Below are 26,357 nucleotides of genomic sequence, written 5' to 3'. Positions count from 1 at the left end.
ACTGCACAAATAATTTTATTCTTTTAAAATTTGGGAAAATAAAAGGGAAGTTGTCCACCATTCTTGACTTGGCCTAGTTAGCATGGCTGCAATGTTTAAAAAACAGAAGTTCTTAGATGCTTTCATATATTCAACACTGGCCAGTCAGAACAAGCTGGAGTTCTGATTTAATTTTTCCAATATTTTCATTGAACTAGAAGCAACAGATTAAACACCTTTGTATACAATGGTTTAATATCTGCAAAGCATCAAAAATAATACAGACACAAACAAAATAGATGAGTAATACTAAGAAATTTGGCTTTTAAAAGGTTGTACACATGTACGCACCTTTTAAATTCTGAGTACAAGGAAGTCAATGCAGCGCAATTATGCTGGAAAAGCCACTGCTGCTTATAAAACGCTGTGCAGCTGTTGGAGGAGAGGGTTACAGTGACAAACAGCTTCCCTGCTACAAAGGTGGCAGGAAATCTATCAAACTGGACAATAAAATTGCAATTGAGTTTCTTTGGCTTTTTATAGCAGCCACATGTATCTTGATGTGTAGCTCTGCAAAACCTATCCAATTCTGTACACTGGTCCTTTATGTACTAGTTCTTTATCATAGAATGGTGTTATAAATTAGTGGCATGAACAGCACAGAGGGCTGTAAAAAGGAAAAATAAGCAGTAACCCAATACAATTAGAGATGAAATAGGAAAAACCCAAATTGGTTATTCTCTTTCTAATGTTAAGGAAATATTTTTGCTCCCATAATTCCCACATTACTTTGAAAGCATGCTAGAAATCAAAAATATCTGAGATGCACTTAGCATCGAACAATTTGCCCACTGAATTATGCCTATACCAGGTTATGTGTGAATCTCTATGAATCTCAATAATGGTATAACAGGATACAAGACTATTTAAAATAGTAAAATTAACAGGATTAAAAAATCCTTACAATTATCTGTTTATAAGGACATTTTTCAAGAGCTTTTTTTGTGATTTATCCTAATTTATGTTTATGTAATTAACAGGCAGCTCTGAAGCATCATCTAGTTTTACATGGCTAGTTGCATGAATTGTATGACAAAAAGAGTTCAAATGGAAAGTGCATAATAAAGGTGAAATTTTAAAATCTTGATAATGGCATCATCATTCACAACAATATTGTCAAGTTAGTTTCTGGCTGCTTTTGCTGTTTAAACATTCTCATTTCAGCTTCTGGAAATAGTACTCTATGTCCAAACAAACTGAATTCCTCCATGAGTCCGTCAGTATTCCACCACCATACTGCCCACACTCCCACACTTCCAAAGATGCCATCATTCAACTTCTTCTGAAATGAGCCAGAAGAACAGACAGATATATATTGACCAGAAAGTCAATTAAGTTAGACTTGGGAAAACTTACAGGGAGCTACTGCTACAACCAAGGACACCTCTCTATTGCAGCATGCCAGGAACCAAAAATGAGAAACATAGGTTGAAGTAGGTCATCTTCTCATTCACTATGGCATTTCACAAAAACATACAGCCTTTAAAATACAAATTATTAAACCAGACTAACATTACCTATATCTATTTTTTTTTGCCTTTTCTAAAACTGTGGGGTTTTGTTCTTGACATTTGGTCATGGCATCACAAAAAAATCTTGGGTTTTTTCTCTAGGAACTCTAGATCATTGATTAGCCACATTAAGTCACTGAAGACTGCAACCAAAAATCCATATAACCTTTCTGACATATATGCTGTTTAAACGAGATTTCTGTCATTACATTATCTTACAAAAGGAGTCTAGGAATAGAACTACAGATTATAAGATAATGTACAAGCTCATTTCTAAATTCAAGACACCAAAGCTCCGAGTAACAATCAGGAAGATGGTCTTCCTTTATTCACCTCTCCATCTTTCCCCAGGCACAATTCCCAGCAATCACACACATGCTAAATTATGCCAGTTTTATATAAAAGCACATTAGGGATCTTTACTCTGGCTACAGTTTGCCATTGCACAATTCACCCATGCCCTCTGCATCTTGGGCAAAAAGAGGAAACTGGTTTTTGAAGACTGCAAAGCCAACAAAAAAGAATATTAAGAATGTTCCAACACCTAAAATGTTATCTCTGCAAGGGTTAAAAAAAATGTGGCCCTGGGTGCTTTGCACCAGAATTCCGCTTAGCTAAGTGACTGTTTAATAAAGTTATTTCACCCATTTGTATTACATAGATTTCTACAGTTGTCTCCCCATAGCTGAAGAATCCACCATCAACCTCTGAATGCAACAAATGCAAAAAAATAACAAGTTTCTTGCTGTCTGACCTCTTTTAAGAAAAAAAAATAATTCAAAATCCAAGACCTCAGAAATGCCAGTAATTCCTTAGTATCATAAAGTGATCTTTTGGATTCACAGATGTCCTTTTCACACTGCTAAGTTGCATGCATTTAGAAATAGGTAATTTATAATTTAATTCATTAGAAGTAAATATTGTGATAATCAGAATAATTCTAAGGCCCACACTGGCCACACTCTTTTGTTTAGAATAAGGCAGTATAAAATACCTTTTGTACTACTGTGCCTTATTCAGAGAACCACTAATAACTTTTATGATGTAACTCTGGTTGTAACAACGACAAAATTCAGACAGAACAAAGGGTAATAGTCCCATTCATACTGCAAGGATTTGCACTTTGCCCCATATTCCAGGACAGTTTAACAGCTGAAGCATCTGTCTTAACTTGGATTTCTTTGCCTTTTACTCATTTTTTTTAACAGCCTTTTGATGTTACTAAAAGGTATTTTTGTTGATGAATAGCTATCGTGCGCCACCTTGTGTTCCTGCTGTTACTAAAAAGCAAGACCAGCACCAAAATTTTTCAGAAATGCACCTGAAATTTGATTAATCTCACCTTTGAATGTGTGATTGACAGTGTATCCACCCACACACGCCAGCCACCCCACTCATATTTTATCGCATGGTACAGCAAAATCCGAAATATGGTGTACACCATCTCAGTTATCTTCTGCTCCTCAGAAGTCTTTGGATTAAAACAACAAAGGGAAAGCATCCACTCCTGCCAGACAGAGCACTGCAACAAACTCCTGCAAAACACACATGCTATTGAATCATATGTTAAAATATATCTTACAAATATATCCAACAGCTAAATCAAGAATCCAACATGCTTAAAAAAATGCTACATGTAAGCTTCTCTAATTTTTCATACTGAAGACTTCGCTAGAGTACAGAATTTGCTGAAACAGCAATGAAGCTGTATCTGCCCACATGAGTTTAATTTACTAGGAAACCTTCTTTACTTTATATACTTGTGCACAGAGCAAGCCATCTTACCTCCTGTTTTCTCTGCTGTTATTAAACAGTTTAATCATATCTGAGAGAAAGGCTCGCCGGATCTCCAGAGTTTCTGGACACTGTGGAGAATTACGGATCAGGATTGCAATAACCTTCAAAATCTCTGTAAAACAGTTCATGAGTAACAAAATATTAGGACTAAACATAGCATAAAACACAAGGCCTCTTCCAACAGTGTATGTGCAAGGAAAGTGACACCACATAAAAAAGTTTTATACTCAGAAAAAGCACATCTCTATTGGAGAAGAAGGTTTAAGTAGAACAAATCCCTTCTTCCAATACTTTTCAAGCCTAGTCACGCATCAGGGGGATTTGAAGGCCTTTAAAGAAAACAGAATTCATTGAATTGCCATGTTTAAGCAACACAAATATTACTGCATGGCAATTTATAAGCTATCAGAACCTGTCAGAACCATTTTTACCTGAGGTTCACGTAAAAATCAACCTTTAGAAAAGCAACTTATGAGATTTTGCTCAACCTTAATAATACTGAATTTTCAAAGAATGCGACCAACTTCCAATTAAATTTAACAGTTTCTGTTATAAAAAACCTTCCTAATGTAAAATTTTCTCTTACAGTCACGTTTTCTGTATTTTAGTAAGTCAAAACTGAGGGTACATCACACTTTTTGAAGCAGTGGGGGCTGACTTGTTACTTTAAAAGAAGTCAACTTTGTAAATGAATTAGGGTGCAATTTGAACACAGTCACTGTGATAGTTGCAGTTCATCTTGTACAACTTCTTTCAAGAGAAACTCCTTATCTGATAATAGCAATGACCTGAAAAAGGGACTCCAGAAGTCACTCTTCCTATCAGACCTAAATAATTTCAGAATCAACTCAGTCTCTATATAGTTTATACTGACCACAGCAGTGACTGTCGACTTCAAAAGTCTTAGGAGAAAGCAACAGAGACATGCTCACATCTCTTGCTTCATATAGATTTACTAGAAGGAAAATGGCACAATGCAACCAGATTTCTTTCTTCCGTGTCTGCTTTGCTTTCTTTTCCCCCATTTTCCACCTGAAGTAAACCTACAACTGTGACCTACATTTAATGACAAAGCAGCTACAAAAGAGAAAGTCTGTTATTTCTCCAGGAAAAAGTTAACTCCCAAAGCTATCATAAGTCCATTGTACTATGTACAGAGCACATTGATAATGTACATAATTCTGGAAAGGATATCATATTTTCTCTAAGTTCAAAAGACATCTGAAGTTTCATATCAAGGTATTTCCAATAAAGTAAGCTAACCAAAACAGTGAACAGACACATTTCTCCTATTTTCCACCAAGCATTGTCATACTGAATGTAATTTAAGATGAAAGGTGTTTCCTTATTTCAGGTCATTTAGTCTGACATCACTAAATAATGCATTCAGAATTTTGCTGGAATCTTAACATGTATTAAATCAAATTATCCTGTGCATCCATGTCTTGAAAAACCATTCCATAACATGACTGCACCACCAAAACAGGCAAGTTATGATCTACAGACACATAAAATGTCTTTTGAGAAGCTATAGAGACATACTTTGTACATAACTCCAACTAAATACAAGTTATCTGTCTTTTAGAGTGAAAAAAAACTATAAAACTGAGATTAGAAGACTGATAGATGTAATCAGCGTAATTAACTTTTTCATAAGTAGCGTTCTTTTAAAGCAGACTTTTCTTAAGTTAGCACTTAAAAATGTCTATCATTCTTACGAGGATTTTGTATCTTCACCGTTGAATCTGGGTCAGGATGTTGTTTATGTATTACTTGAGTGCAAATCTGTTCAGTCAGAATCTAGCAAGAAAGAAGATGCCATATCAATGTATATGAAGACAACTTACTGAAAAATAGTTGGATGCAGCAAAATCATCATCATTCTAAAAATCATCCCAAAAAATCCCCAATAATTTTCTTGATAATTTGTTTCATCCTGTTTCTAAAGCTCTGTAAGCTACCTTATTTTTTTATTTCTCTCTTAAGTGCATACTGTTATTTAAAATACACAGGAAGATGAATGTTAATCTAACCAAAGCAATTATCCTAAGGCAAGATCATTGCTATAATAAAATTTCACATCTCCATGAGCATCTGCTTCAGACATACAGGTTACTCATTATCTAGAATTGTTCATAATGAGCATAACCAAGTTAAGGAGGGGGTAAATCCAAAGTAGTGAGCTTTAGGGGGGGGGGAAAAAAGCAGCATTCAGCTGCATCACACTATGGTTTAATGTCATCTGGAATGTATCAGCACAAATATGTAAGCAATTTTCTAACAATGTCTTACAAGTAATTAGAAAGATTGCATCCTAACTACAGTGTATGACTACCTCAAACAGGACATTGTACGTGGTCATGGTGAATAAGCTTGTCTGAAGCATCAACCTTTCAGCCAACAAAGAAAACAATCCATGTCCAAGCATGACTTCAGCCTTTCTCCTAAAATGGTAGAGAAAGATGAAATAAACTTATGCATTCCATTTGCTTTAGGGGAAAAAAAGTTTAAAACACGTGCCTCAAGAAATACAAAATCAGTGGTAAGATATTTTTCTTGTTTGTTCCTTAATCCTTCACTTTTGGTGAAGGAAAAGGGGAAGTGCCACAATTCTGAAAGGACAAATCATTCCCTGGAGGCAGCCACCTTTCTTCCATAAATGAGGTCCACTCACCCATGGGCCCAAAAAGCTGAAACACAACCTTGGGGATTTCTTGATAAGAGGAAAGGATACCTTTGCCCTCATTTCACTCAAAAATGCAACCATGGACAGCAATCTCAATAGTTATCTACTATCACAGTTAACTCGAGACATATTAAACCTAGTTCTCAGTAACATGGGGTTCCATCTCACCAGTTTAATTCTTGCTATTGATTTCTCAGGAAAAGGGTCACTTTAAAAAGCAGAAGACCATATTGCAAGTAACTGTTCAATCACCTTGATAAGAAGTGATAATGCCTGGACACTAGCTGCCAGCAACAAGCAACTCCACCATATCAAAAATACATTTGGGACAAATCGACTGAGGGGTATTTGAAGAAGAGTACCTCCTATTCAGTGAAGCTTGTTTAGCTTCCACTATAACTTTCCCCTTTACATACAAATGTGTGTATACACACGCAATAATTTATACCCAAAATAATATATAGAATGTCTGTCACAACCTACCTTGATACCTTCCTTTCTTGGGAGGTTTAGTTTTAAGACCCAAATCAGTACTTACTTTGGAGCAAGATGCTTTAAGAAATATCCCATCACTTTCAGAGCTTGCACCCTGATGCCTTCACTTTGTGATGCTAAAAGCTTGTAGACAACCCTAAGTGGAGAAAACACATTGGTCTTCTGTCAATGGGAATTTGTTATTACAAATATTATTGTTACAAATGCAGGTTTTTGGTGATTGTAAACCTCTCATAAAAACTTAAGACATCTAAATGTATTTATCAGTTACATGCAATTTCTTTCATCACTTACTTTTTAGACAGTCAAGTGCTTAGGGCCACATCACTATCTGATTCTAGGTGGACTCTGGTTCATAGTATTCAACAGATCTTTAAATCTTTCAGATCTGTCAGATCTGAAATCTGACTTATCTATGTGGACTACTAAGCTCTCTTTGAAAAAAGAAAATATTAATTTCCAAATGTTCCATGAAAGCATATTGAAACAGAAGGCACAGTACTTATCCTTTATCATAACCTATTTATAAATTTTTTGAAGAAATTTGGATCACTTCACTAGGGGGAAGGAAAAAAATCTACCTCATTTAAATAATTTTGGAGAGCCTTTCCAAAACTATTCCATGTTACATCACAGCATTTTAGATCTTCAAGTTTTAAAGAGTTCAAAGGACTTCAAGTTTTTAGACTTTATCCATAACTGAGCACTCATCAATAGTTAAGTGCTTTTATTTTTATATGCTCAAAAATAATTCTCAGGACACCTAAACTAAAGCTAAAAAGAAAAATGTTTAAATAAATAAATAAATAAATAAATAGTTCTATACCAGAATTAAAGGTAAAAACCTATGGGTGATTAAAAAACTGTTACATAGAACAAATAATTTATCCTGGAGAATGGTGCAACCACAGAAACTATAGAAGGAAACAAGCAAACCTATGCTTGATGCTGGCCATTTAAGCAATAGAATCCATATATTTGCTTTTCTTTACAGAACACTATCAGGGTTTCCTAATTGCATGGGGAAAAAACATCTTTTTTCCCCACCACTAGATTGGTTACGTAACATTTTTTACTTCAAGAGACTTCAAATATTTATAAAGCTTTGGAAAACTATTTTTAAATTTCAAGATTATCATGCCTTAATTGCAAAAAGTAGATGTATCAAGAAGCATACAAACAATCCATTAAGTGACTGTATAGAATACCAGAGCAAGGAGTGTAACAAATGAGACAGGAAAACAAAGTGATTTCTCGCTGTGGACTCACTATTCATGCTGACTTGCTCATATACTTGCTAACAAAAAAGAAGGCACCTACTGCTAGTTGTTAAATAAAACCAAATGTACTGCAATGGAGTGTTGTTCAAATGTGTTATTCAAATACCTTATTATTTAGAGGTTATTAGTTTCCCATACGTAATACATTACCAAACAAATGAAATAAAATCTGATAAAAATTGTTAAAAAAAAAAAATATCAGTCTAGCACTAAAAGGGGAGAAAACAATTACAAACATGCTTGAATGCAGTCTCTTGAGAAAGGGCAACTGGAAAAAATATATGTATAAACAGGGTTAACCAATACATGCAACTAAATGTATGAAATGAGACTCTGCCTCTATATAGTGAGTGAATTATTATTCCCCACCTCCCCAGCTCCTTCTAGGAATTTTCTTACATTTGTTTGCCTGTACCATTTTTTTACCTACTATGTTCAGGCAGGTTTCTGTTAAATTAGGGAAGTTCAATACTTTGACCACCCCCTGAGAGCCACAAGACAAAATCAGACTCATAACTTAGCTCCTTAGGCAGATTTTCTACTTGTAGAGTAGAATTTGCTACTTCCCCTACTTCTCTCTCACAATAGTGTTAAACACAATTTTTCTGTTTGTTGGGAAAAAGACTGTGAACAGCGCATAGCACCGAGTGCTACTTTAAAACAAATAAAAAGTTTTTCTGGAAAAGTCCCACAGGAAAAAAAAAGGAAAACTAACAAGGATCAGAAGACATCTGAATCAATTTTTGTCAGGCCCCATCTACTTCTAAAACATCTGTAAGAATTGGGGGCTGAAGACAGGGCACCAGTAGATGAAGACATCAATGCACAGACTGAAATGGATCACTCCCTATTTAAGTGTGACTGACAGCTTGGAAACATTAAAAAAAACCACCTCATTGATAATAAATCCACCAGCACCTCTTGTCAAAATGAACACCTGGACCCAAAAATCTCCCAGGATGAGGAGTCTATGATTGCAATACACACACTGATGAGAACCATTCAGATTTCATGGGAGCTCTTGCAAGCAACAGTATGGTCAAAACACTACTTCCTTTTTCCCACTTAGAAAATTTGAACTTACTGTAATCCATTCCTCTGATCAAATGCAGGGATCATAGAACCAGGATGCTCTGACATCAGAGCAACCAGCAACTGCAGGACATCCATTAGATTGTCATCCTGTTGGATAAAAGGTACAAATCTGTATTCACAACACATACACTAGAGCACTATTTTAGCTAAAAGAACCACTACAAAATATTTCAAAAGTATGTGGAGATTAATGATAAACTAAGGACCAAATAATTTTGGCCAGGATCAAAAGAACTATAGCTCTAAAAGGCAAGTGCAGGAGAAAACATTACCAAACATATACTTAATTGTTTAGGTTGAAAAGTGATATATCAATGTCTGGGATGTAAGGATTTTACAGGCAATGTAAATTTAGACTAAGCTACTTCCTTCCACACACATGCTCCTCTGTTTGCATGTGTATTTCCCGGTCCTTTCCTGCACAGGAGCTACAAATAAACTGCTGTACATTTTCTGGGGCACAGGGTGGTGTTTAATGAAAAGTTTCTACTGAGAAATGTTCAAACCATGAGGAAAAAAATACTACCACCTGCCACAGACAATATTTTAAATGGGTAATTCAAGCTGCTTAATAAATTTTTCCATACTTTTAGTCTAGAGCACTCTAAGCTACAGTTCATTAGTGTGTTCCAAGTTCTTTGTAACTAAAAATAACCTAAGAAATAACAAAATTAGTCTTTTCTCATATTCTGTAGTATTAAAACAAAAGTTTATTTTAAATAAATAATAAAACACATAATAAATAATAATAAACATAATAAAACAAAACACCGTCCAACACTTTTGAACAAATACAGTGATTCTTTACTCTAGAGTATTTTGAACAAATACTCTAATACTCTATTAGAAAATCAGTTTTATATCCTCCTGAACAACTCTGTTCATCTGATGATATTATCAGCTGACATTACAGACACTATCACTATTTAGCCACATGAGAAGGCTACATTTTACTTTTTTTGTTGATGTTTTTCTGAATTCACAGTTATACTGTGGGATTCAGCACTCATGGATCTTTTGCACTTGAGCATGCAAACTGCTAAGATATTAAAAACATCACATCCTCATCTGAAGGCTATATAAAGCTTCTGTGATTTTAGTTCACTCTTAGATGTTACCAAGTCTTATTTTTCACTTCTCTACATAAAGTAGAATTGCTTGACTAGGGTACTACCAAGTAGTAGTAACCAGCACAATGAATTAAAAGAAAATATAGGTGTAAGCAAAATTAAAAAAAAAAAAATCTATACTGCTTGAAATGAAGTTCAATTAATTCCTTATTTTACCCATTTCAAGAACCCTTACAGAGATGAGATCAGTTAGATTTATGTCCCCATTTCCCTTGTCTTTGATGTTGCATCTGGCATAAAGTGCCTTTTCCTGGTGCTAAAATATGAAGATGCAGATGTAACAGTAGTAACCAACATTTTCTCCCAATTAAGTTTATATGCTTCTCTTAGATGCCATTAACATATATCTTTATTTTTTTAATGCATGTTTTCAATTTTATTGCTTTATTTAAGAAGCAAAATAAAATGGAGTGGAAAAACAAAACAAAAAATATTACTTAGGCAGCCTAAAACAAGGTTTTGACTTTTTTTTAAAGTCAGTCTCACCATCTGTTTTTCTGCTTGGTAAATTGGTTTGTAGAACAACATAAGAAACCATTTTGGCTTACTGGCTTAATGAACTTCAATCTAACATTGAACATAGTGCTTAAATCACTGCAAGAATATTGGCATATCAGCACACTACTCTAAAGAATTGGACAATGTTTGATACTTCCTCTGCAGAGCCATCTTGTGGCATAAAGGAGGTTATATTTGAAATTATTCAAACAGTTGGTGGTCACAAACGGCACTAGTATGCCACTCTTCATAAACACATCCCCCAAATTAAAAATTACCTCATGTATAGTGAGTAGGTAATTGAGGATAGCCTGTAATTCGTCTTCTTTTATTCCATAGTCCTTTAAAAACAAACAGGTTTTAAGTATCACCTTTCAAGTACAGAATGCTGTTTCCAGAAAAAAAATATTGTTACGAAAAATGTTTATATCACAAAGCAAGTACCACACAACAAATCTGCTTTCACTTGATCCTGTAATAGCTCCATAGTTGCAAGGTAGCTTCTTCCCTGCCCCCAAAAGTACCCGCTGAATGCCATAAAAGTACTTTAAGGCAATTTCAACACAGGTATTAAAACAAGAGAAATAGCAATATAGTATATGAAATTGTTACAGTAATACATATTAATTGAAACAGTCAGTTTAAACTGAGAGCTTCCTCTTAATAGAAGAATTAAATTGAGGTAGCATGAAGGACTCAAAAGCAGATCTGGAAGTTTAATTATAAGCCTCTTAGCTATACCCATATCTATGTTTGCTTCTTATTTTCCACTAGAGAAGCCCATCTTCAGCTGCCATCAACTTTGAAGAAATCTTAATCATTTATGGCACCTATGCCAGCAATATGCCTTGAGGTATTTTTTGTGAAAATAAAATAAAAAATAACAATTTCTAAGAACCAGATGAGGGTAGGCAAAAGCAGACTTCTCCACTTTTACGGCTTTTATTTTTTAAAGCAAGTCTTTTCATTTCCCAAAAGGATTTTGCACCACTATGCACAAATAGAAAACCTGCCAAAGGATCAACCTCAACCTTTTTCAGTGGATGTTCTATTTATTGTTGTGCTGGTTTTGGTTGGGGTAGAATTTATTTACAGGAGCCAGCACACAGCTGTAGTTTGGATTTGTGACAGAAACAGTGTTGATAACACAGGGAAGTTTTTTATTGTTGAGCAGGGCTCACACAGAGCCAGAGCCTTTTCTGCTTTCCACACTGCAAGGAATTTGGGGGTGCCTGGGAGGGTGGGAGGAGACCCAGCTGGTACAGGGGAGCCCAGCGGACCAAAAGGATCTTCCAGACCATGTGACATCATGAAGAAGGAGGAAGGAGAAGGAAGGGACAATGTTTGGAGTGATGGTGTTTGTCTTCCCAGTCACTATTATGTGTGATGGGGCCCTGTTCTCCTGGAGATGGCTAAAGAGCTGCCTGCCCATGGGAAGCAGGGAATCAACTCCTTATTCTGCCTTCCTTGTGTGTGTGGCTTTTGCTTTCCCTGTTAAATTGTCTTTATCACAACTCACAACAAGCTTTTGCTCTCATGACTCTCTCCCTGATGCCACTGCTGGGTGAGTGAGCAAGTGGCTGTGTGGTACTTGGTTACCAGCTGAGGTTAAACCATGACAAACCTGGTGAAATTCTACCCAAAACTGTCCAGGTTATAAACCTCTGACAGAAATTGAAAATTTAAAAAAAATAGTAAGAATGAATCTACAACTCAATGACAGTCTTTTAGAGTTTGATAGCTAAAACATCCCTGATACTTCAATTGCAACGTACCCAACTTAAAGAAAGAGTTGAAGAGTCAAGGGCAGATCCTTTCTGGTAGCTACTGCTACATGCAGAGCTCATTGGTCTATTAGCAACACAGGAGAAGAGTGGAAAAAGGAGGTCGGTTCAAATACAAGAAAAGACATTCCACAGAAGGGAGAAAAGAGACCAAAACTTATGATAGGAGAGGGTCATGAAGAGCCTATAAGCAGTAGAGCTGCTTAATTCCAATATTCCTCTAACATCCAAGAAACAGTTGTGAAAATTATTGATAGTCTTTCCTATCCTCCTCTGTCTCACTGACCCACAGTATATAACAGCAAATGCTGCTCTTTAGTCTTTAGGCCCTTACGATGTAGCTCATCATGTTAATGTAAAAAAAACCAAAAACACCAACAAGAAATTAAATACTTGTTTCCACAAAAGTAAACATTTCTAGCTAATTCAAGTTAATAACAGCTCCACTTCTGATAAGAACAGCTTAAAGGCAAAAAAAGATGCATCCTTAGCATTGCTGTCTATGGCAAGAACCACAAGAAGAAACACCTTATATGGCTTCTCTGTTTATTTATTATCATAAAATTCAACATGTTTAAAGCATGTTATGCATTTCTTTATGAAAGTAAACTCAAATATCCTACCTTAACTTAAAACTATCCTACCTTCATCACTAGCTGTTTAATGAACATCAGCAAAAATGCTCGCAGCGATAAAATCTCCTTCTGAGTAGGCCGTGGACCATCTACAAAAGAAAATAGATACATAAAATACAAATTAACAGTTGCTATTAGCATAGACTGCATTTTCACGAAAAGAAAAATAAAAGGCATTTTTCTGGGTGAAGAAGGCACAATTCTAAGTCTTCCCACCCTCTGTTTCAGACCACAAAACAGTACTGTGTTTTATCGCTTCTTATTATCAAAAATGTCTGATCAGTGAGGTTCCACTAAGGCTTCACCTATTTGTGGTGATTTTAAGGTTTCCTTGTAGTACAATGTACCAACTTTGTGCAAGGAATAAGACTGATACAAAAACTTCATGTCAGAATTCCCAGATTTACATTTTTTGCAGTTTACAGATTTTTGAGTTGAGTTTACAGCTCAAAGGAAGAGCTAAATGCCATGATTACACATTAGCTAAATACAAAAAAGAAAAAAATCAATTTTACAATGCTATGTATAAAGAGTACCTTGAAAGACATGATTTAATTTGTTAACTCAAAGTCAAAAAGGACTGGCTTCTGCCATCTCTGCATAAAGCAGACTTTCAAAGAAACATTTTAAATACTCAAACACTCAGTAGCTCCCAGGAGAAGCAAGGTTAAAAAAACAGGTGCAACCAAGTGTCAAAGTCAAGTAAAAGCTTTGGTACAGAAAGCAAATGAACTGTTGCAAATCCATTTTGGGGGATAGTTTTTACATTTGCCTGCAGGGTCACAGTTCTCATGATTTTAATCATCACAGAAAAGCAAACCATCTAAAGAATGAAAGTGATCATATGCATCTGGTTTTATAAAGTATAGGCCCACAGGCATACTTGGTTTAAGAACAGCTATTTTTAGTATAAACCAGCCTAGTCAAAAAAAGCCATTAAACTGCACTACTAATACTATCCCACTCATCCACTTGCCTCAGGCTCAATAAATGAGTTCCAAATCTAAGTAAATCCACGAGAGAATAAAAAGAGAAAACATGATGCTTTGCTTCTTAAAGGATGAAAGAGACTACAAAACAATCCTTACAGCCCTCTAACAGGAAGGGCTGGTCATTTTGAGAAGTTTGGGGCAGGAAGTCAGACACATATAGGGAGCACTCACTCCTAGTACATCTCGCGCTCTCACATCACCTGCTTCTCTCTCTGAAATCACAAAAATTACAGAGAAAGACCATATTCCCAGGCACAGCTCTACAGTTCAAACATCCTACCATTTCTCTGACTATTTTTGTCTAGTATCAGTTCACACAGGTGTCTGATGACAGAGGATATGAATTCTGATGAATGTTTCCTATAGGTTGTGAAAAAAAAAATCTTTCATGGACAAAAGCACATCATTCACACTGTTACACTGTAGTGTAATTATTCAGTGTAACCACTGAAGTGTAATTATTTCTGAAGAACCAACAGCTCTATTCTAAACACTTGTAAGAGTGATTTTGAAATACAAAACCAGCACAACATCGTATCCAAAACTTTTTTAAAACAAACATCAAATTGTGAGAATAAAAATCAATATATATATATCCATATATATACACACACATACCTATGCCCTTGGGAGTTATCCCACTGCGATCCTGAGGGTTCACCACCCAGTAATAATACTTGAGGGTGTGCATGACCAACAGAACTGTCCCAACCCGCCGGATTGCTCCATAAATGTTAACAGTGGCAACAAACTCAGTCGACAGGTAAGTGTACAAGGTCAGCTGAACCTACACCAACAGTCAGGAAAACAAAAATCATCACACCTGAATTGCAGCACTTCAGACAACTGAATTCTTATGTTTCATCTATCAAAATGTCTTAAAGAAATAGATTTTCTCTGCATAGCTTAGTCTTAAAACCTCTGCAAACTGATGAAAAATTTCATTATATTTCTCAAACTGTACAGTGCTGGTAAGAAGGTTTCAGCTGGCAAGTTTTGATCAAAGTTGTTCACTGTCAGAAAACAGAGATTCACCAAAACAAAAACATGAACTAATACATCCAAACATCCCTCCCACTCTGGGCCAAAAGTCACAACTCTGGTCTGCAGAACACTGCAAGTTTCCCAACTCCCAGAAAACCCTGGGAATCTGCAAAACTTATCAACTATATGCAGCAAAGCAGAGTCTGAAGATAATTCTTGGATGACTTCTGCTGCAGAGCCAGAACTCATAATTCTTTGGACTCAGTGGTTAGTTTTAACACTCCTAAATCAATAAACCATAAGACACCTTATTTATAAGAATAAGCAGTTTTACCTGTGCTGGGATATGAATCCATATTGCAGGATTCAGGAGAACATGATCACACAGCTGCTTTAGCAGGGGCACCCCATTGTGTAAATTGCTCAGGTATTTCGAGAAGGCAAGGCAAAGTTCTAGCACAGCTCTGGTAACGTGGGCTTTGGAAGACTGCAAAAGATGATCTGCTTAAGGAGAGCCCTGCAACAGTCTAGGAAAAGTATTTAACTCAAAAAAAAAAAATTCAACATTAATCTAAGACACCAAAGAAGACCTACCTTTTCTAGGCTGTATCCTATCACAAGGAAGCCTTTACAGGAAAGCATCTGTTCTTGCATAGCAATAGAGTTCTTCAACAACTCCATGATGAATGCCAGTAAAGTAGAACTGGAAAACATGGTTTAGAGTAAAGGAAAACGTGCTAAAGGGTTACATAAAGACAAGCTATTTCCAAATTAACACTCCCAACATACAACCCAGAGATATATGTTATGTAAATGTTCTGTTACATAAATCAGAACTTTTAAAACAAAAAACAAGACTAAATTTTGAATGCTTGCTTCAAGAAACTTCTTTACCTTATTTTTCTAACTTGAAATTCTGGACTCTAAGATAACCATATAAAAGCAAAATCCTTCTGAATTCTTGCAAAAAGGTAACAGTTAAGTTTGCACTACTCACTGCTACATGTGTCAATTACAAACTTCTTCAAGATCAATTACAATTGCCATTCTACTTCTGATATTATCAGATTAGCAAATATTCTTCTAGACACAGCTTTGCTGTTGTGCTGCTGTCAGAGGGAACATTCCTGTCAAGGCACTAGTGCCTGTTGATCAAGACTTCAACCAGTAGAAAGCCCCTGTATTGCTGGGCCAATTTGCAACTGCATCAAATCCCTGACTTACCACAGAGATGCCCAAGCCTGAGCCAGCTCAGGAGACACCCAGACACAAAGAGATGACCTGAAGGAATATTGTGACCATCCCTTCTATGCAACAATATGGATACAGATCATCTTTAAACAGTCATGAAACTACAAATGCAATGAATCAGAGCAAATTACACCAGAATTTTAAAAAGCAATCCCTCTGCTTTTATGCTGCCCTTTAACTTAGGAGCTTTGTAGCTCCATCAGTTTCTGTGGCTGGACGTTCAGAACCTGGATGGAGTTGAAACAGAGCTCAAACTCTGTTTGAGGAGGAAAAGCCTAGCAGCAACACTAAGTAACAGTATCTTCCAAAAATCTGAAGGTTAAAAAAAAAAGAAGCAAAATTCCAAGGAATGACTTCATGTAGCTGAAAAATTCACCCTTCCTGGAGTTTATCTTGAAGCCTTCCCCAGTGAATTCTCTCCATTACAGGAATAAGCTAAAGAGAATTATCCATAATTCTGTTACACAAAAAAAAATTGTCAAGTATAAAGTATGTGTACATTCTGATTCTCTGTGAGCTTTCACAGAACACTTGGTGCAAAGAAGTACATCACTTTGAGGTCCTGCATGTAACCTTTTTGTTGTTAGACATAATTCATTGCTGCACAAAATGATGCAAACTACTATGCCATCTGATAAAGCAATAGGTAATTTACTTCAAAGGAACAAAGCCCAGGACACTGCAAGTACATGCACTCACCAAACAGTTGTATCAATGTGGTCTGAGGAATATTGCCTATAGTCCAACTGTGCAAAGAGAGGGAAAAGCACCTGAACTCCTCCAATGGAGTGCAGGGCACTTTGGATGGAGTGTGTCAAGACTGCTTTCACATCCTGACAAAGAAGAAACAAGCAATTTTGAAATCTCCTTCAGAATCTGATACACAGCTCATTAAAATACCTTTTCATTTCTTCAATATAAAAACTGTATTAATACCAAATAAAAAGAAACAGCAGGAACAAACTGGCTGCCACAGTCACACTAAATGCACAGTATGCCTGAGCTACTGCTTTAGATACAGATCTACAGTGCAGATCCTCAGGTGAATCTGCAGGAGACAGTATTCAAAGCACACAGAAGAAAAGGATTTCATAACAGGGCAAAGGATGGGAGATAGGGAACATCTGTATGGGAGTGAACATGTTAGAAATGAGGAAGTAGGATTTTTTTTCAAAGCTAACACAGCCTTTGTATTTATTCATAGAATAAATTTTTTTCTTGTGATTCTTTTGCGTCCTCTTCAGTTCAAGAAACAGTGGCAGGGCCAACCCAAAAAACCCCAAGCTATATGCAATTCCATATCAAAATCCCTATAAAACTGGACTTTAGGTTTTCAAACAGAAATCATTTTTACCCTCGAAATCTATGAAAATGTTGATTTACCTGCAGCATGAGGGCATGTGGTGAATGAACAAAAATAGAAGGGTTATCCTTAGGGGATGACTCTAGACACAGCTGTGCATCTGTAGCCCTTGGATTGTACATAAAAGCAATAGCACTGGAGAGTTTGCCATCATATAGCAACAATTTGTGATGTTCATCAAGGAAGAGATCACTTTCTGCCTTGAACTTGAACGTTCCCTGGATTGGGGAGCAGGGTTTTAGGAAGGAAAGAATAAAAAATTAGACTAAGTGCCCTGACAATACAGATCAGAACAATTATTGCAAAAAGTGATTAAAATATTGCTTCTTTAATCAAGCAGTATTTCATAAAGAAAGGTTCACATAAACACCAAAGACTCGTAAGACTCAAAGTCAATTTTACAGCATTACAATGGCAGAATTTTTTTGGCTCCTGAAGAGTGTCATCGCCAGGATAGTGGGTAATGTAAAAGAACCACATCAGCCTGGAAACAGCAGGACTGTCAGCAATGTTCACTCAGAAGGAACTAATAATTGAGGAGCAGACAGAAAAGGAACCATCTTTCTTAGCTTATGTTTGTACAGCTGCTGGGGAATAACAGCCTTCAATTAGTGCCCCTCAGGCTATGACAAAACAAATAATAAATCATTGCAACAAAACTAATCCTCAGCACCGACTTCACACATTAAAAAACCCCACTAGCACAAGCAACTATAAAGCCACGTTTCTAAAACAAATACATTATAACTGATCTAAAGTTTTCAGCCACAGTGAAAAAGTGAACCCCGTCAGAGATAACAGTTGTGTTCTCTGTCTCCCAACCACCAACATGGAAATTCTGAGAAGCAAACAGAAGAACCATTCTTTTTGTTTTATAAGAAATCAAGACTGAACTAATGCCTACTTGTAGCTTGTAAGGCCCTAATTAGGCTTATAGAAGAAACATGGAACCGAGTTTAATAAAAATATTATACTGTAAGACAATTTTTTTAGGACACAGAGGTGTCAAAATACTCTTAACACCTACCATAAAAAGCCTCAGCATAATTAAACTTAGGAAAGTCAATTTTAAGGTACCTTATATCCCAGGCCAAGCTGATAAATGGCAAAGATCTGAGCAGCATTGAGAGCCTCACTAAAAAGGTAAACAGATGTCATCTGCCCACAAAACACTCGATTGGCATCTGCTGTTTCTGAAGAACCCAGGAAACATTTGTCAAATGTCTGAAAACAGAAAACAGAACCCAATAACAGGGTTTAATCCATGCTACACAAGCAAATCATGCAAAAAATATGCATTTCATCAGGGAATATTTTTACATAAACAAGTACTTGAGGGCCTCAGCAGAAACAAATATTAAGTTCTGAGATGCACAAAACCACCATTTATTCCCCTACCAAAATGTTACCATTTTTATTTCAACATTTTTTAAAAATGCATAAAATGGGGGAGGTTTATGAATAAAATGGCAAAGAATATCTATACAATGCATCAAGATGATCAGCTATAGACATTAGTGTGCAGGGATTACTCACATCACTGGTGTTGACAAACCACGTTATTTCCCCATAAGATGCCAGTTCCCCGTTCACGTAACACCGGAGTTCGCTGTTCTTCCAGCGGTTATAGATGTGCACTATAGTCACCATGTACCACTAAACAATAAAAAAACAATTGATATAACTCCATAAACACTTGGGAGTAGCTTAAGCATTCAAGTGGAGCTTGGAAGAACAAATTCAACTCTATGTGAATTAAATTAAGACTGAAAGATGTATTTTAAGTAGGAAAGATTAATAAGTCACTGGTGAGTTTTCTTGCATTGCTATGTCAAAGGATAATATGCCATTTTTCCACACATGAGCTTAAAAGGTATTTATGGCATATAACCCTGAAAATCTTTATGACACTGCTGAATCAAATTTATACTTAAACTATTTTGTAAAGTTCTGAACTGGGTTACTCTTAGCATGATGGACTACTACAAATGCCATTCCAAAGAGTAAGGATGGCTCCAGACTAAAGCCTCTCAAAGGCTGTGCATGTCAAATTATCACAAACAGAATCCATATTTACAGCAAGGGATTACTGATAAGGAATTCCTGAGGAGGCCTGCTCTCCCACAAGATCTTTACACCAGTTGTTACAGAAACATTAGCAGGACATCTATGTGAAAAAGGGAACATTCAACATCACATAACAAGGCAAGCCAGCCTTGAACAGCAGTAGTAAAATCAACTCATGTTTTAGTTGTAAAATTAAAAAGAAATAAGAATTCAGAACACAAATTTGTTTTTCTCATTCCAGTGTAACTGTTTTTCTACAGAAAGATGAGACTAATCAACAGCTACAACACAGACTCCCAGGCTACCATTTTAGATTCATGAAAAGTGTTTGAAAGATTTTATTATTTTTACTCACCTTTTGTGGCTTGAAGTCAAATTTTACACAGTGCTGGAAACCTTTTCCCTTTGATTTTATGGATGTTACAATCAAGCAGCCTCCAACAAAGTGAGCAGAATAACCAAGTCCTTTGTTTGTTCGAAAACTGACAAATCAGAACAAAATCAGCACATACATGAATGGATGCAGAAATCATTGAACAATTAATAGAAACTGAGCTTCAGCAATATCAGCTTTACTTAATACTTACCAATATAAATAAGGCTTATCCTTATCCACATTAATATTATTTACAGGATCCATTCTTAGCCAAGTGTGGAAAGTAAATCCATTCTGGTATGGCCACTTGGCTATAGGAGGTAAGGCAATAGCCTGAAGAAAGGAAGAAGTTACTCATGTAGAAAGATCAACACAACAGTAAAAGCATGAAGCTTAAGATACACTCTACAAATAAATGCTGATAAACAGAGACACACTAAAAATGTATACAGCTCCTCTACACTAAAGAAAAAAAAAAACCTGGCCTAAGTTCTGTTCTCTTTATACTTGATTGTTACAATATTTAATTAACCTAAATATTTTAAAACTGACCTTTATACCTCAAAAGAGATTATTAATACTAATCTATGCTTCAAAATTTAAATGCTTTAGTGAAGGCCTTATGGAATAACAACTTCTCAAAATGCAAATTCAGATTGGCTTGGTTTTAGGGTAATCTGACAGAATCATCTGTTGCATTTTCACAGTGTTGGTATTCAGGAAAATAACTGATCATGAAGGGAAAGCTGCCCACATTTAATTTCATAAACTATTTTTTCTCCTGAAATTCATATCTATGTAGGCTTCCAGTGAGAATAACATAGAATTACAAACTTCCTCATAAGAAACACAATACAATCTCTACCAGGCAAAATCTTCATATCAAATATTGTGTTTTTAGTGCAAAGTCCTTGAGTTACAAAACATGTGGTGGAACCGTTTGTTTCAAACAGTTGGGGTTTTTTTTTTTTGAGGTTTTCATTTGTTTGGGTTTTTTTAACATTACTATTAACTTCCTGCTGGTGGATTGCAGCCCAGATTCACAATACACACTTCAATTAAGATTGCCATAACCTCTGATCAAAGATGCTGCCAGATGATCAACACCAATGAATAAAAAAACATCAAAGAACTCAAGTGTCTCCAGACTTGCTATTACATTATCATGCTCCATTCAGCTACTCCTGTCCACACAAAATGTTTTAAGTCCTTCTGTACACTAGCTAACTAACCAGTCCCCATGTCTTTGCACCCAACTCTTGAGAATTGGTAGCACTATCACTTGACTTAACTCACAATGGAACACTGAATAATTATAGCAAATACTTAATTTCTTAAACTTCTAATTTAAATATATATAAAAATACCTACATAAAGGTTACTGAGGCCAATATCATAAAATATAGTTCAAGCATTCAACATAATTAACAGTCTTTAAATACAAACCAGAAGTTAAATAGAAAACCATGAATAACTAAAATGAACACAAACATGCCTGTCTATTGCCAAGTTCTGTTGCATGTGATAAAACTGCAGGAGCACTTTTCTAGTGGTCTGGATTTTTCAGTCTCAAGTTGTCATTCAAAAAAATAATTCATTATGTCATCAGGTTGGTGAAATTCAATCTCAAGCCACCAAGGCAGAAAGCTAATGGGTTTATGTGAAGAAAACTGGAAAGAGTCATCTGATTTATTTTATTCAATTTGTATTCTGAATTAAGCATGAAATTTTGAACATAATTTTTCATTCTACAATTGTAGAAGCGAAAGTGTTGATGTACTTAAATTCTATCTAGTTTCAAAGTCTTTTTCAAGTGAACACCACAAAACTTAGAAATTAGTCACAAGAACAATTACAAAAAGACTAATCATTGCTAAATGTAATCCTTTTCAGTATTATTCAGCTTATAAATGTCTAGGATCAATGCTTTCTCAAAGATTTCTCATAAGCATCTAGACTGAAAAGCAGGTATTTTCTCCTTGCAACAAGATTTAACTGAACCAGTCTGAAAAAAAGCAGCAAAATACAAAAAAGCAGCCTCATTTGTATCCATTCTTTATGTAATAGTATTTGTCCTTCTGTAGTGATATTGCACATCTATTATAAACATGATTTATTCAGGCACTAGTCTAAGTATCACACAGAGAAAAAAAAACTGGTTAAAACTTTGTAACAATGACAGATGAGACAAAGAACACCACGAATGAAAATAACCAAGGGCCTTAATAGAACAATGAACAAACAAACAGGAAATGTAAAGTATCTACATACTGCAGCACTTTTTCCTGGAAAGTTGAAGAAGGCATCAGGTCCATACTTCTGAGGCATGTGTTTTAACACAGACAGTAACTTCCCAGCATGTGGTGGCTGACAAAGAGAATTACTACATTTGTAAATAAATAAAACAAACCTCTAAGAAAGGAAAGACTATAGACACTAAAAGCAAATTCTAACACCTTTTAAAACTTTGCACAAGGTTGAATAACACCCTGCTAAGACACTGACAACTTTCAATCAAACAATATTAGCAGTCATGAATACCTTCACACAATATGCAGTAGGTGCACTGAATTACCGTTAATTAGGCAACTTCACTTGAAGGCCAGAGCTGGCAAACTAAACTAACTGAATGCTGATTCCTCCCTCTGTCTGTTCATTCCCATCAGCTCTCTGTATGATTTTGCAGTAAGCTAAAGAAAATTAACTGGTCCAGATGAAAACTAACTTGCGGAAAACAAATGAAAACCAATTTTTAATTACAGCTGTTCTGGGCAATGGCTGAGTGAAACCTGTGCCAGCAGAAGGGAGATGGGGAATACCTAGCCAAAGGAAGAGGGAAGATTAGCAGAAGGATTATTTTCATCAGGACTACAGTCATATATTAGATTAAACTGATTTGGTTTATACTTTCACGGATGTCCATGGAGAAAGCTTCAAGTCCCAAGGGCAATTTGGAGCACCTAAACTGAGCGCTCAGTGTGAATACTTAAAACTTCACCACCACCCATATCCTGATGATTTTATTGTAATAGTCTGCAACTACAAACTCCAAATCAAGTATATGAGCTCACAACAACAGAGGAATAGCAAATACTGATCATAGTGACAGGACAATTTTGTGTGTTGTCTTTCACCACACCATATCTTTCTGGCAGATCTATTTTTAAACTATGATTTTATAATCCTGATATTTTCCCTGAAAGTGTCCTTTTTCACCCTGTTGTTAACAGCTACCCTCTAAAAACCATGCATGATGCTGGAGCATTGCATGATCCATTACAAGTATTTCAAATGTACCAAAGGTGCAGTCAGCTAAGTAGTGCCTCAAGAATCTGAGTTAAAACTGAGAAGGAAATGCTGAGAGCTGCTCAGATGCCTGCAGTGCTATAGAATTTGATCAGGTAAACTGTTTTGCAGCAAAATTCTTGGTATCTTTACAGTTCTGCTGATTTTAAGATTTATGGAGTTCCACAACTCCTTGGCAATCCAACTGTGTCATTTTGCTCCTGCTTTCCCCTGTATTTGGTCTTTAATAAGGAAAGGAAATTAAATGCAAATAGCAGGGAGACAGGAAATGAAAAAGTTAATGTTACAGAGACAACTTTAATTCACCTACAGTTAAATATATTCTCTATGTTCAATAATTAAGTTTAAACATCTACAAAGTTTAGAGTATTTTTATTTAAGCAGGTTAAGATCTCCAAAGCTATTTATTTCAAATGGTCTTTTAAAATCTGCAGCATTATGTGTGCATATTTGCTTTTATATTGTATACTTTTATTTTTTAATTATTTGAATTCAACAGAGACAATGCTACCTTTTCCCTACACTAGTCATAGTATCTAGAAGTAACAGGAGCTGAATTAAAATTCAAAGCAGGTAAAATGATTGTTCCCAAATCCAGTGAAACAACAACTGTGTGTTGAAGAGAACTTTATCAGGTGGTCTCTACAACATATACATTTTTACTTTAGGGAAGGTGGCTTCTCAGCGGTAAAAAGGTCCCTTTCTATTCCACACAGGAACAAGAGAAAAATTGTACAATTTTTCATTGGGACTTAGTTCCTACAGTTCAATTTCTGCTGAAACTCTCACCTCCCTAACTGGGTAATTTTTTTTAATCTTCAGGTAAAGTACAGCAATGTGAAAATGGGAGCAAACAGCACTGCCTATGTAGGCATTTTTTTTTTCTTTCTGCCTTGTAATTTTAAAAAAATTAGGCTTTTTTCCTTCAATTTCACATATCTGGAATCAAAAATTAAAATCATGTGCATAAAATACTTAAGAATGACCTTATTATTCCCAGGTGTTTTAAAAGACTAATATAGTCCACAGGTTCAGCAAGGAATTTAACTTCACCACCATTCTACTCCCTTTACTTTAATTGCTTTCTGGTAAAAAGATTCTTTACATAATATAAGGAAGTTTCCTATATTTTTTGGTATATTCAAAATTTGTTTATCATGAAGTTTATGGAACAGTCTTAACTAGTGAAAATTAGGAAAAATAAAAGCAACACAATAAAAATTGTTTCTGTTTTGTGTTTTCCTTTACCCATCTCCCTTTTTCTCCTTGCAGCTTGCTGAAGAATAACTTCAGCTCTCGAACTGTCAGGTTATAGCTAGCCAACACACCCAGCATGTCCACTAAGAGATCTGAAAAGCAAAAAGAACAGCAGTGTAAGTGCTTAATAAAAGGCAGCATCATATTCTTATCATCTAACTAATAACTGTGTCCACGAGATTTTGTGTAAAAGCAGCACAGTTTGAGTTCCACAGTGGGGGAGGCTGTACCTGCAATCATGTTGTCAGCTCTATCAATCCTCCTGAGCACTTGTTCCACAAGCCCCACTTCCGTGCAGACCTGGAGATTCCGTATGCTTTTCTTCAGGATTGCTGTAAACATGCTCCAAACCTCAGCCTGGCAGGTGATATCACACTTATCCAGTAAGTCCACCATGGAGGTGATGCCCTCTCCTTCTTGGATGATAAAGTTCATTTCCAAGTCAAACTGGCCTCCAACAAGCTTTTAAAGAAAAATATTTACAAAAAAAAAAAAAAAGCTTAAGGCAACAGCATCAAAGTATTACTCCATGCCTCAAGTTACTCATTATTAAAGTGTATTCTTGTATATGTTTAAAATTCTCATAAAGTGAGAAGAAAACTGTCAAAGGTGTAAGGGAAACAAATATAATAATGAGGCCAACATCAATGTACCATCTTATTTTTCTTCTGCTTTAAGTTCTGTTGAGTAATAAAGGTGCTCATAGGGTGTCAACTACTATCAGACAATCGCTGTAGAAAAATATTTGGGTAGTTTAAGATGGAGGTGTCCCAAGTTGAGCTGAAAAGTGAAGACACCAAATGAGTGTTCTAAAACAGGTGAGCCCAACAAAGCAATCAAGATATCTTAAATGACTTGGAGTGACCCTAAAAGCTTGCTTTCACATTTTCCAAACAAATCTCCATTAAGAGGGCAATTTTAGCAAAAAGGAGCTGATGCACATCAGAAACATTGCCACTTATGAACACTTATGAGACATTCCTGAGACAGTGACTAAAGCTGGTTAAGAATTAACTCCCAGGTCCATTAGCAGTCCCAGGTACTCAGAGGAAGTAAAGGCTTGCTCTCTTTGCTGGAATGTGGAACAGCAGCACTATTCCAAGCCTTTGGCTGCGATTTGGCTATGAGACTTAAATCCTGTAATATTTCAGGTCTCCTAGGCAAGTTTTGTTTGGACATACACTGAGTAACTAGCCACATAAGCCTGTACAGAGGAGGTAGAGGGGGGGAAGGAAATAACCTCCTCCACTCTCACTTAAATACTTAATGAAACAAAAGTTCCAGATGATGGCAAAATGCATTCTACTAAGTTAACTTCCTTATACCAACTCCCTCCATCCACTCTTTAAAGTTCCATTCAACTTTAGAGCTGTATTAACCTTAAAAACATACCATGCTTACCAAAATACCCATTATATGCAGCATACAAACAGGAATTCAGATAGCATTGACTCAAATTATCAAAATGGACTCATGAGCAGAAATATTGTAGCTCGTTCTCACTTCTGCAAGTTTGTGGCATTATTTCAGTCCTACATGGCAGTGTTCCTTCCACAGGTTTTAACCATTAACAGCTTCAGTAACATCACCTGCTAAAGTAACACCATGTTGAAATTGCCCAAAATCCATATTCTTCTTGCTTCCATATTCGCTCCAACAGCTTTTCTCATCTAGTCAGGATCCAAAGAACAACTTAACCACAGAACAGAATATATGCTCTTCATTAACCACTGAAATTACCATACATTTTCCTCAAGTGTCTAAACCTTGTCACTTTGAAGAAGCAATCTTTGGACTTCTGGGAATAAATC

General features: G+C 35.9%; 1 protein-coding gene across 3 annotated transcripts in view; it reads right to left on the bottom strand.

The window, feature by feature from the left end:
• LRBA (LPS responsive beige-like anchor protein) overlaps positions 1-26,357 on the bottom strand; it is a 367,953-nt gene that overhangs the window by 305,437 nt on the left and 36,159 nt on the right. For all 3 annotated transcript variants that reach the window (XM_058837408.1, XM_058837411.1, XM_058837409.1), the window contains exons 3-22: positions 24,777-25,008; positions 24,538-24,638; positions 22,255-22,350; positions 20,195-20,316; positions 19,963-20,089; positions 19,077-19,196; positions 18,618-18,764; positions 17,561-17,758; positions 16,877-17,010; positions 15,521-15,629; positions 15,261-15,413; positions 14,561-14,729; positions 12,960-13,039; positions 10,810-10,872; positions 8,893-8,990; positions 6,572-6,664; positions 5,683-5,791; positions 5,066-5,147; positions 3,336-3,459; positions 2,893-3,085 (exon numbers count right to left, since the gene is read on the bottom strand). In XM_058837408.1, coding sequence (XP_058693391.1) covers positions 2,893-3,085; positions 3,336-3,459; positions 5,066-5,147; positions 5,683-5,791; positions 6,572-6,664; positions 8,893-8,990; positions 10,810-10,872; positions 12,960-13,039; positions 14,561-14,729; positions 15,261-15,413; positions 15,521-15,629; positions 16,877-17,010; positions 17,561-17,758; positions 18,618-18,764; positions 19,077-19,196; positions 19,963-20,089; positions 20,195-20,316; positions 22,255-22,350; positions 24,538-24,638; positions 24,777-25,008 — 2,550 coding nt within the window. The remainder of the gene's footprint in view (positions 1-2,892; positions 3,086-3,335; positions 3,460-5,065; positions 5,148-5,682; positions 5,792-6,571; positions 6,665-8,892; positions 8,991-10,809; positions 10,873-12,959; positions 13,040-14,560; positions 14,730-15,260; positions 15,414-15,520; positions 15,630-16,876; positions 17,011-17,560; positions 17,759-18,617; positions 18,765-19,076; positions 19,197-19,962; positions 20,090-20,194; positions 20,317-22,254; positions 22,351-24,537; positions 24,639-24,776; positions 25,009-26,357) is intronic.

The sequence above is a fragment of the Poecile atricapillus genome, chromosome 4 (assembly GCF_030490865.1).
Source record: "Poecile atricapillus isolate bPoeAtr1 chromosome 4, bPoeAtr1.hap1, whole genome shotgun sequence".
Lineage (NCBI taxonomy): Eukaryota > Metazoa > Chordata > Aves > Passeriformes > Paridae > Poecile > Poecile atricapillus.
This window is presented reverse-complemented; position numbering and strand designations above follow the sequence as displayed.